Below are 12252 nucleotides of genomic sequence, written 5' to 3'. Positions count from 1 at the left end.
AAGCCTCTGCAGATTGAGGAGAAGACCTATCACTTGAGCACTGGACAAAAAAGTTAACAAAAACAATACACAAAGATACCAAAATATCCAATACTTTATTAAGGTAACTGGAAAATTCATTAGTGAAAGTTGGAATATATGATGAGATTTATTAATACCCCATGGGGGATGGGAACAACCATATAACTTGACAGAGATGCTTTGGAAACGGTAACGTACTAGAACCTACTTTAGGGGGTGGGGTGACTTAAGGTACTAGTCAGACAAGATGATTAAATGACAAAATTAATTTCATTTCTTGATACCCTATAGGGCTCCATAATTTGTAACAACTATGAAAATTTCAAAATATACAACACCCTTAAAACAGTTTCCAATCTCTAAGGGTACTATGAGCATCTCCATCTTGCCATAAAAGAAGTTCTGCACCCCTTAAAAATAAATAAGCTTTAGCTTAAGACAGAACTACATACGCCAGAATATATATAGTACCACTAATTGAAACCAATTAAACAACTGGAATAAGGTTTTAACCAAAACAAAATTAACATGCCATTAGCCACATTTATGCTTCAGGTGCAAGACAGGACATTAAGTAAAAATTGCTGGAAAAACTATTAAAATTACTCTCATTAAAATTACAAATTAAACTGGTTTATTGCTGTATGGTTGTAACACTTTGGTACTGGGGGTATCCTTAAAAAGAGACATTAAATTCCTTTGTACCATACAAACCTTAAAACTATTTAAACAAATTATTTAAAACAAATCATATAAAAGTACTCAAATAAACAATCATATTGAATTGTATTGAAAATTGCAAATATTTTAAGAACTGGATTAATGTGCAAGCACTTAACGTATTGCACTTCAACCTTGCATAAAAACCTGTGTAAAAACGTCTTACATAAACATCTATGGCTGTATTAAACCTTCTTCAAAGTTATCTCCGAATTGTTATAACAAACCTATTAACTAGGCACTACCTTGAAAACACATAACATCTCTTCTACTTCCTGAATATAAATAATGTAGTTTCTTTTCACTAAAACAAAGTGAAGATTATTTATAACCCTAGTTTACAAAAACTGAGGTACCAAAATGGTTACATACATACTCTAAATACATTACAAAATGAGCCAAACATTGTTCTAAGCAGTATTGCTCTTTTTGAGGGTATCCGGTAACCAATTTGATTTTAAAATTTTAAAAAAAACTGCCTGCAAATATTTGGTTTAAATTACCCAGAAAAAGAAAGGTGTTCTCACTTAATGAAATAGTTTAACTTAACAACAAATTGCAACACAGCCACTGCAATTTTTTTAAGCAATCCAATAAACCAAGCTTGATAATTTGGTCAGGTTTCTCTCTGTAGTCCATGGCAATCTTAAATACCACCACTTTTACCATAACACATACACTTCCTAAATTATAGGCCTCTGTGTCATCTCTCAAGAACTGTTTCTCAAAAATTATTGGACCATTAACCTAGGATTGTTTTGTGTGTCTCAAATTCAGGGTCAGGTGGCAGCTCTCACATTAAGGTGCCGCATGAATTACTTGTTACCCTTTGAGAGACAAATCAAACAAACAAAAGGAACAATTCCCCTGCCCCGAAAAAAACTGATATGTTTCAAATCCCAGACATTTGTCATGCTTGCAAAGATAGAAACTTCTGTTTGATCAAGTTAATAAACGGCTAGAGCACTCAGCAGAGAAGTCAAAATTTTTTCCTCCATAAAAAAATTGTGCATGAAAATATTGAGCTGCATGCCCATTGCAAAAATAATCCTGGATCACATCAATTACAGATCTTGCTGACTTTGCAATGGCTGCCTGCTGGGGCAAGAAACAATTCTCCAGTATTTCCACAGACGCAGACTTCCCGGGCATTTCCATCAGGTGATCCACTGCTTGAACTACCACTTCTCAGACTTTTAAATGAAATCTGTTGCGCATTCAGATTGACCTGAAAAAAAAAATAACATTATTCAAAAGGAACAAGTCTGGTACAGTTAAATTCTTGAGTATATTTTTCTTTACTAGAAAGAAAAAATATTTTAGATACCGGTATACTTTGCTTCAAAGCAAAAAAATTTAAAATGCTCAATTTATTAATAAAACCTTTATTCCTTGCAAGTGAACACAAAGGCAAGGTCCTTGAACTGTTTCAAATAATTAACAAAAACCACAATCGTACAACAACATGCTTTATTGCCAGATAAAAACTTAAAATTAATTTACGTAACATAATATTATTGATACAAAAAAGAGGAGGAGGACGAGGAGGAGGGCAATGAGAAAGTACCAGCTGAGGACTCCTGATCATAGACAGTATAAGTTCCTTCATTTCACTGAATGTTTTACTCAGTTGCCAATAGACCATTTATGAGTTGTCGTTTGCCTAAGTTGTGTCAAAACGAGTGTTACATGTAGTGCGAAACCTTTCATTTGAAGATCTATAATTTATTTGTACCTGCATGCTCATTTTTCACACAAATTAAACTCATTTTTATACAAAAAGTTTTTTTCACCAGGACTCGCTAAATGTAACGAAGGTAAACAGCAATTCGTAAAAAAGGTCCATTTAGCCAGCAAGCTAAAAAATCTTATTCATACCTTTCCATTAATGGACTTGATTGTAACATCCTTTAAACTTGTAATGCCTACACTACCAGCTGCAGATTTAAAGGTCATGCCATCTGGAGCATCCATATGTAGGGACCTGGTCAAGGATGCCAATCTCAGGTCCTTCTTGGGAGGGGCCCTTAGGCTCTCTGTCTCAACTGAACCACTGAAATGAGCTCCATTGGGACCTGAAATTTGAAATATGTATTGTACCTCACTGTTATAAATTTTCATGGGACTTAATTTTTCATGATTTTCAAATTGTGAAATTAACAACTGCAGATAAAAGTCATCACAAAAATTGATGATGCAAAATTCAATACACAACTTAAAAATTTCATCACCGTCACATCAGTTTACAAAATTTACATTCACATTTTTATCTTCATCATTTATTCACTGAGCTGAAAATTTACCGTCTTTCTTTATTTATGGTTATCCTTGTTCACATTTTTTTCTCTGAATAATACAACGGGGAGAAGACATATAACAAATGCTTGCCTATAGCAAATGAATGCATTAACCATAATTTTTAAAGTTTTGTTTAGTTGGGGTTCTGTTAAATGTCATTGTAAATATGGATTTTAAATCTGTAGAGCCTTTTTGGAGACCACCCCATTGTTAATGCACATCTACCTTTGAAAATGTTTTGCAAAATTTAGTTCCTTTCAACACTATTTCTCTGCACAATCACAAAATTTATAAATCTCACAAAATTTGCCCCTTCCTTTTTCGCAAAATTAAAATAAGGAAAGTCTAAACAAGTCTTAACACTTATGACCATGAATTAAAATTTACAAAAAAATTATTTGTTAATTTTTCTTCCTAGAAGTAATAAAACTCTTACTTAAAAACTCCAACTTGTCAGCTGCAAAATGGATTTTATCTTTGTCAGCATACAAGATATTTTTTCCTTGGTCAGTCTTTATGGAGAACTTCTGATTTCTGGCCACAACTTCATCATTTCCTATAAAGAGCTGACCAGTGATGTTTCCTTCAGGTGATCGCGCATTCACTGTTACATTGCCTGTGGATTGAAGTTTCAGTTCGGAGTTCTGAAAACAAAGATTAAAAATCAGATAATGTCATGATTAATTTAACATGTTTTTTTTTTTTTTTACAAAAGACTGGCCCACAATTAAAGGGAACATTTTAAAATACAGACTTCTGAAATGATGCACTCATGTTATCTTTTTCATGTTTGCTGAAAATAAAAATAAAAATACCAGAAAATTTCATTTAGCCTTTTACAAAAGTGGCCTAACTTAACTTTGTTTAACTTTGGTGCCTGTATTTCGTCAACAATGGATGCATTAATTTCTATCATCAAAGAAAGAGCGATCGATATACATATATCACGGTAAAAATTTTGAACTCTATTGAACTTAGATTAATCCATAAACTGGAGATACATACTTTGGTTTTCAACCAATACTTTCCCAGTATGGACTTTCACGCTACCTCAACAAAGCCTATATTTACAGGCCTTCAAAGTTACACCTTACCTGACTTGGTCGTATCAAGTTTGCACGTAACTCATTAACAAATTCCGCTTCACCATGATAGAGTTTCAGACCTTGATCAGTTATTCTAAGCTTGCCCATACCATCCTGAAAATAGAACAGGACTTGTACAAAACAAAACTAAACATAGTTTACTATACTTAGAATAAACTTCATAGTGACACATAAGGCCAGAGCTCATCCCGGTTTCCGTAGCATGAAGCAACTAGGAGTATTTCTGCTTCCCACTGGATAGGATGCTAGTCCATAGCAGGGTTTCCCCCCCCCCCCCCAACAGTAAATTCGCCTGTACCCATTTATACACCTGGGTGGAGAGAGGCACTGTGACTGAGAGTTTTAGTGTCTTGCCCAAGAACACAATGCAGTACCCCGGCCAGGGTTCAAACCCGAACCGCTCGATCTGGAGTCCAGTGCACTAACCATTAGGCCACCGCGCATCCACCTAACTACATTAGGGGTGTCGTATGGTAAATGTGAGACTTTGCGAGATGGCGAGACTGATATCTTTTCTAAGAGCCCAAGACCCTTTTAGCCTTGCAAAAGAAATCGAGCCTCTGAGAAGGCATCAAAGAAAAATTTGAGACAACAAGACCCCTTGAAATTTGCTAAAGCTTTTCGAGACGCATTTTTTGAAGGACCATTCACCACCCCTTACATTGTAAACCTGTTCTGATGGTGTGAACAGGTTACATTGGCTCAACTATAGTACTTAACATGTTCAATTAGTTAGAACGACCAGCTTAACGATATTTACCAAGTTGAAGTCCATAACTCTCATGACCCAGATGACGAGAGAAAGATTGACGATGGTGATGACCATGATAAGTAGAATAAGGAAGTAGACGCAACGTTTTCTCCAGCCATAGATGCCAATCTTGTAAATAACAGTTGCTGGGTCCTGGTTATTCCAGTCCACCTCATCTGTTGCTTGTGCTGGCATTTTGATCAGCCTTTACTTATCTCTACCTGCCAGAAAAAAGGAAAAAGCATTTCTTACAACCTCTATTAGCAGGGTACTCCCCTTTACTTTTTCCGTGAAGCGTTATTGCGCCTATTTATTTTGCCTTGAAACATGATTTGGGCTTTTATTTTTTTGTGATGCGTGATTCCCAATTTTAAGATCTTTTCATGTGCGCAAGAACACATTTTTAGCTCATTTGTGGCCTGTGAACAAAGAGTTGAAAAAGACATGAATCGTGAATCATCTTCTTTTTTCCGATTTTTTAGTAAGTTCTAGTAAATGTTCATCTTTGTTTAGCTCTGTGGTTGGGTTTTTAACAGATGAAACTTTCGTCAGCTATTTTGCTAGCTTGCGAGCATTGCTCCCAGACTACTATTTTGATGCGTGTGATCTTGACAGACACAGTATCCTGTTTAACACCTTCTGAGCATGACAGTCTAAACAGGGATCGCCATGATTTTTGTGTGAATTTGAAAACATTTTTAGAATAATTCATGACACATGAAAAGCCAAATATTTTTAAGTGATTCCATTTTGCAAAGAGGTGTAGGGGACCCTGTATCAGTATTAATATTCACTGGGATAATATTAATAAAATCATTACATGAACACATTGACACTGTATATGGCATGTCGCAAACACCTTAAGGTTAGGTAACTGCTGATGCTTAAATACATTGTGGCAAGACATAACATAATATTGTACTTTACTTTCTTTTTTCATTTCATCCTGTCACCGAATAATGCACGTTAACAACAGGGTACTTTTTAATTCAATTTTGAATCCATTTCATAGAAAAAGAGAAATCGTTTTATGACATGTCTGACCAGGGTTGAGATTACATGAGAAAATTTTGGTCAACTATTATCCAATGACCAACTGTTATTTGCAGTCCTATAACGTGGCATCCGTATCACTCAGGTGGGTTTTAATTTAAGAGAAAATGTATGAGCTACATGTATAAAAGAGACTAAAAACACTGTCCACAAAATTAAAGTGGCTTTCAACTGTAAAAGGTTTTTAGAAAACAGGTTCACACTTGATTTTACCAGTTAGTCTGAAGTGAGTCTCGGACTATAGCTAGTGATCCAGGTTAGAAGAGAAAACTTGGTGCTGTGTGCAAGAGCAATATATATTACTGATTCTTTATACAATATAACTAATGGCTGTCAGTTAAGTAAGGTAATTGATCAAAACAATTCTTTTAACAATAATTGAAATCTAATATATTATAATGTATAAAGTTCCGAATTCATGCAAGACATCTCTGTCTTAGAATTGATGAATTCACAGTCAGATAGAAAATGATACTTCTTGTGACAGGTCTGTTTTCACTGATACACTGATTTGAACTGGTGTCAAAAATCAATACTCCACAGTCTACAAGATATCCTACTGATTTTTGTGAGGGATACCAGCATTTTTAAAATTATAACACTGAAATTATACCCTTTTACATGCACAGGGGGTTTACATATCAGGCTTAAAACCAAGATCACAGCTTGAGCATGATATGCTGAGAAGAAATTCCATCTTGCTTACAAATCTGCTTATGCTCTCAGCATTACACTTGAAAAATTAATTGTGACACATGTAAACAGAGGTAATGCAATTAGTGAACAGATCTACAAATTACCTTTGGAAATAGACCCAACTGGAAAATCTGGCTTGTGTAGGGTACTAAGCGATGAATCCGATGAAAGTGCAGCACATATAAAGGACAATGAAATCTGTGTAGTTTTGACGCGGCTTTAACTTAAATATGGGCGTAAACGATATGAATGGCGATACGAACGAATTCCTTCCACCCTGGCCTATATCCGGCGAAAGGAATTCACTGTTTACAAACAGTAAATCACGCTATCGATAAGCTGTAAACGGCGTTACCTCTATCTTAAGGTTAAAATTAGCCTTGACTCGGAAAAAAACCTCGCTTTATTTTGATTTTGATAAGACAGATATTTTAGACGGACGTAAAGTTGTAAAGTTGTCGTGTTTGATGATATATCTTGCCAACGGGTACTCTAATTAATGCTCCCTGATAAAAAGACAGATATATTTGAAGATATACCCTATGTTTTAAGTTTAACCTGTCTCCTACACTTTCTAGCAAGACAATCAATGCCGAAGCAAGCTACTCGAACAAGATCTGCGTTAGTATAATTAGATGACAGAAGAAGCAATCATGCACCTCCAAACTACGAAAGGAAAATGGCGTGCCGAACTTATACACACATTTTCCGCGCGCTGTCAACCCAAGAACAACAACATCACGATGAATTTAAAGACTGCTTACCTGAAGGAGTTCCCTTCGATCAAAAGCCGTTTCTCTGAAAGCTGCAGACAGAACACAGAGACGACAAACTCCTTCAGCATCTGCTGTAAACAAATGTTAGGGAACGAGCGAAGCGTGAGGTATTTTGTGGTTTGGAGGCTAGGCTACCAAGCTGTGTACTTTTTTCGCGCCCATATTTCTTTTGTATTTTCTTTCCTTCTCATATTTCACTCACGCTCACGCCTGATATTCCCGGGACCTTATGTCATCCAGACATCTTTGAGAAATTATTCTCTTGTATTGGCTCGTCTATCAGGAAAAACCGTTTTTAGTTGGTCTTGTTGATGAACGTTTTCAACCGTGTAAACTAGGTTGAAACGATTGATTTTATTTGGTTGAATTTTCCCAATAAAACACTTTTTCAACCATTTAACGGTAAAACGGTGGATCAAAATTCAACAAACCTTTTGAACCTAAAACTGTTATTTTCAAATAGAACACGAAACACCTACTTATTGGGGAGGCTCCGCTGAAAGAGGTACCTTTTTAAATGAATTAGAAATATGAAGAAATATGAAGAATTTTATTTAAAAGAATAATAAGACTTTTAAAACGTAGGAAAAACTGTCATTTAAGTTTTAACAGGACGTTTTAAAGTACAATTGAATCCCGATAACTCGAACCCTCAATAACTCGAACCTTTTTCGATTTCCCTTCGGGTCATTTTCTTCCTAATTTTTATTTTTACCCTCGCTAACCCCGATTCCCGAAAAATTCGAACCTTTTTTAATTTCCCTTGAAGGTTTGAGTTATCGGGATTCAACTTTATATCGAACAGCCGCACCTAACAGTTGATTTATCTGTGCATTTTACAAGTTACTCGAGTAAAAATGTTAAAGAGATGCAGTAGATTAACTGTAGGTATGTGAAGGGAGTACCATTTTCTATGGAAAGGTATACAAAAGAGTTGCTTTTTCTGTTAAAAATGCTACAGTGGAACCCTGTTATAATTAATACGGACACCAAGGGGACATGCCAAATTGTCCGTATCGGAGTGTCCGTATTTTTTCCGTATCGGAGTGCCCGCTTAAAAGCGGGGTTCCACTGTATCACGAGGGTAAGGGGTAAAGGGGACCTCGGGGCGGGGCCTCCCCGTATAGAAATTTGCTCGCGACTCTATCGATGCAGAAAGCAAATACTTGCATTAAAATTAAATTGCCTTCGGGGGATGCGAAATAAATTTCCGTTAATCCACTAAGCTTACGGACTGAGCAATCCAAATGATTTATTAAAGGCGAACTGAGTGAACACTCTAGCGTGACAAAATTGAATTATACGCAGAGTTCCTTTGTGTAGTGTTACTCTTGCGTTGTAATTTTTGTCCGCATTCCTTTTCTCGAACAAAGTTGTAGACCGAATACACGTTGCCAGGCAGTTAGCCAAAAGTAAAGTATCCTTGATAGCTATAACACTTGTATTTAACAGAATTCCACGATAAAGTCTTGTGAGTTGTGATGAGCTTGGTCATGGCGTTCGCGGGGTGTATTCGCAGTTTCTATGTTGTCTTGGCAATAGCGTAAAGCAAGGTATTGTTTGTTCAGGTATCAATCGCTCAAAACTACAACACGCAAAGATGGAGTGCTTCTGATAATAATTTGTGTGGAAAACCAGCAAATAGAGCGGTAAGTATCCGTTTAAACTCAATAATATCAATAACATTCAAATAGCTGCCTTCGCCTTATACTACACTCGTGCATCTAAAAGCGATTTCGCGCAAACGGCGGGATTAAATTTAGCGAATGCGGTGTGTAGTAACGTGAAAGCGAGTACGTCGTTTTCGCGTTGGCAGTGCGATCGAATGAATAGTTGTATATTTTACTTTATAATTCGAGACTAAGAAAAAACGGTTTGACAGCTAGCCGACGAGTTGCAGTTTGTCGCATCGGAGGTTGAAAGCGGAATATGTTTTATGAATACAATCAACGCTGGCTACAGAAGAGTTGTAAAGGAATATTTATTAATTAAACTGTTAACCCAGGAATGAATATTACTTTTAACAGAAAAAAGAGTCTTGAATTACCACTCGATAACAGGCTAGGGATAATGGAAATACAGTAGACTTGTAAATAGTCGAGCATGCACGTATGCTGCTTCAAGCCTTCAAATTGTGGGTAAATTTAGTTTTACCGGGGACATGGCCGAATAGATCGGTGTGTTCTTTCAGATTCGATTCAGATGAATCGGGCCAATCAAAGAAGTCTTATAATTTTGGCCTAAAGAAAATCCTTTATATGCTTTATAATACATGTACCGGTTTCACTGTCGTTTCGTTGTTGTTAGTACCTGCATATTTAACCTATCGGCAATATATAGAGCCTGGCATTTGTCCTTCCATTAGCAAAAGCACCCGAACATAAGCATAAGTTACTAACGTTTTTATGACACATATTCGTAATAGCCTCTTGGAGTTGTTCTTCTAGCGCAAACTTTGGTCGGTTTGGTCTGTATTCAATTTATTAGCTTAAGTGAAATTAAGTTATAGTTATTCTTTGTGTATATTAGCGAATAAGGAATGTCAATTTTGTGAGATATTTTAAACCATTGAATATTTCATTCTTTTCCAAATTAATCTGATGCAGTTTCCTCCTTCGGTATTGAAACCTTTTGACAGTTTTCATACAAATCTCTATATCATAGCTTGTTACTTTTTGACAGGCGAGCAGAACCTCTTTATACTCATAGTTTACTCACAGCATGCCACGAGCCACTATGTTAATTAAGATTAAAGATTGTGTCAATCAATATTTGAAAAGTCACGCATGCACGAGTTTTTAAATTTAAAGTTTTGTGAGTCAAATGAGGCAATGAGTGAAATTTTAAATTAGAGTTATTAATTTAAAAATAGTGCTGCCTTAACTGACAAATAAAAGCTAACCGCAAGCAAACCAGAGTAGAACTAACTGCTAGCAAGCTGGAGTGCAACTAACCGCAAGCAAACCAAAGTAGAACTAGCCGCAAGCAAAACAGAGCTAGTGCTTCTAAGCTTACTTGAATATTAAGGGAAGCCGTGGTTAAGGTGATTCCACGGTATTGCATTGCGCCCCGGGCCCCGGGCATTGCGCATCCTTTCTGCGCATAAGTTTTCGCGTCATTTAGCGCGCGCGCACTAGTCAGGTCGGTTAGCGTAATAATCGTTACTTGCGTGATAAAAGCACCAATTTTTGCATGCGGACTCCTTTCTATACTTTATTTAAGTTTATCCGTGGCTCCATCCGAATTATTTTATTTTTTCTTGAAATTTAAACCAGAACGATTTTAGCTCATTTGCATATATTCATAAAAGTTGTTCCACAATGCCCCTTCATAAGCGATCGATTGCAGCCATTTTTTGATATTTGTTTTAAGTTTATTCGTGGCTCTATCCGAATTTTTTTATTTTTCTTGACTTTAAACAAGAACGTTTTTATCTAATTTGCATAAATTCATAAACGCTGTTCTTCAATGTTCCCTTTGGACAGGCATTTATCAGAGTACTTGATATTGATAACCCATAAGGTAAACTGAAGAAAAAACCACGCGATTTTCAGGTTCCCTAACCCTAGCGTTCCACGCAGTCGTTTTTAATGACAAAAGTAAAAAATGCGGTGGCTTAAGGCTTGAAAAAATTAACTGTAATATCCAAGACAGGAGTGGATCTAGTGGCGTTGGATCGGGGTGGCTAGCCACCCCCTTGAAATATAAGGAGAGTGAAACTCGATAAGGTGTAGAAATCGTTGCAATGTTGTCAATGTTCGGTTAAAATAAAGTCTGGTGAAGGGATATTTTGTTAAGCCTTATTAAAGTGAGTTAAAGCAAAGCATTTTCCGTCGGTGGCATCTTCTCCATGAACGTTCCTAAAGGTGGATATCCACTGACGCGTAATTTTTTACGTGCGTAAAAAAATTAGAGACAATGTATAAACGACTTGCGTAAACGTATACGCGAGCCCTTCATACATTGTCTCTAAATATTTTCACGCACGTAAACGCACGTAAAAAATTACGCGTCAGTGGAAATCCACCATAAGACAGAAAAGTTAAATCCTAGTTTGGTTAAGAGACAAGGACGAACTCTCTCTGTCATAAACAATGATCATGACAGCCAGCCGTTCAATTTTACGGAAGTGTTCACAGTCGGCATCAAGGGATTTAAACGGATGAGAGAGGCTGAAAAGGCAATTGTTTCTGTTTCTTTTTTAAATGCCTGCCAAGTCTGCCCTTTTCCCTAAAACTGCATGGATGTAGTATTACAACCAGATATAGCGTGGAACAATGGCAGAGAGCTTTCTAGGTACAGATGGAGGAATCATAGCTGTTGGTATACGTTTACCCGGTTGCCAATTCTCAGTTGGAAACTGGAGGAGACTGATGCCGGTACCAAAAAAAGCTTTTTTAGGGTTGTCTAAGGCACCAACAGTGAACAGACCTTTCGCAGGCAGGCAGGGGATACAACTCCATCTTCGTCAAAGTGCTTGCACATGGCTTCTTCTGTCCACTCTTCAAGCTGTGTAACCTTAACTTGCGATCAGGCGTTCTTTTTTTTTGCGGCGGGAGGAGAAAGATCGATATCGCCGGTTAGTGTGACCATGACATAAGAATAGCAATTCCCAGCTGGGGTAAATGCTGGATGATCCGCTTGCTTCTCGATCTATGTTTGTTCAAGAATATTATGATTTTGAGGTAAGATGGTAACGACGCTTCTTGGCTATTTTATGGAAACAATCGACCATTAAATTTATATGCCTCGTGGCTAAAAATGTATTTTCTTATTATTGAAGCTGCCTTGGCCAAAATTTGTGCGTCCTCTGTGTAATCTCGTTTCTTCA

The 12252-nt window shown here is 36.7% G+C and overlaps 2 protein-coding genes across 3 annotated transcripts in view; one reads left to right on the top strand and one right to left on the bottom strand.

The window, feature by feature from the left end:
* Positions 1 to 76: 76 nt before the first annotated feature.
* Positions 77 to 7535, bottom strand: LOC144653337 (zeta-sarcoglycan-like). The gene is made up of 6 exons (XM_078513310.1): positions 7410 to 7535; positions 4906 to 5117; positions 4134 to 4238; positions 3476 to 3683; positions 2620 to 2816; positions 77 to 1969 (listed from the first exon to the last, which is right to left on the bottom strand). Exons 2-6 carry the CDS (start codon positions 5089 to 5091, stop codon positions 1802 to 1804), a joined length of 864 nt encoding a protein of 287 aa, XP_078369436.1. The 5' UTR covers positions 5092 to 5117; positions 7410 to 7535; the 3' UTR covers positions 77 to 1801.
* Positions 7536 to 8764: 1229 nt separating this feature from the next.
* LOC144653293 (NACHT domain- and WD repeat-containing protein 1-like) overlaps positions 8765 to 12252 on the top strand; it is a 48935-nt gene continuing 45447 nt past the window's right edge. For both annotated transcript variants that reach the window (XM_078513250.1, XM_078513249.1), the window contains exon 1: positions 8765 to 9070. The gene's annotated coding sequence lies outside the window, so the exon portion shown is untranslated. The remainder of the gene's footprint in view (positions 9071 to 12252) is intronic.

The sequence above is a fragment of the Oculina patagonica genome, chromosome 5, assembly GCF_052425735.1.
Source record: "Oculina patagonica isolate OP01 chromosome 5, crgOcupat, whole genome shotgun sequence".
Taxonomy (NCBI): Eukaryota; Metazoa; Cnidaria; class Anthozoa; order Scleractinia; family Oculinidae; genus Oculina; species Oculina patagonica.
Note: the sequence above shows the minus strand (reverse complement) of the source record. Positions and strands in the feature narration are given on the sequence as shown.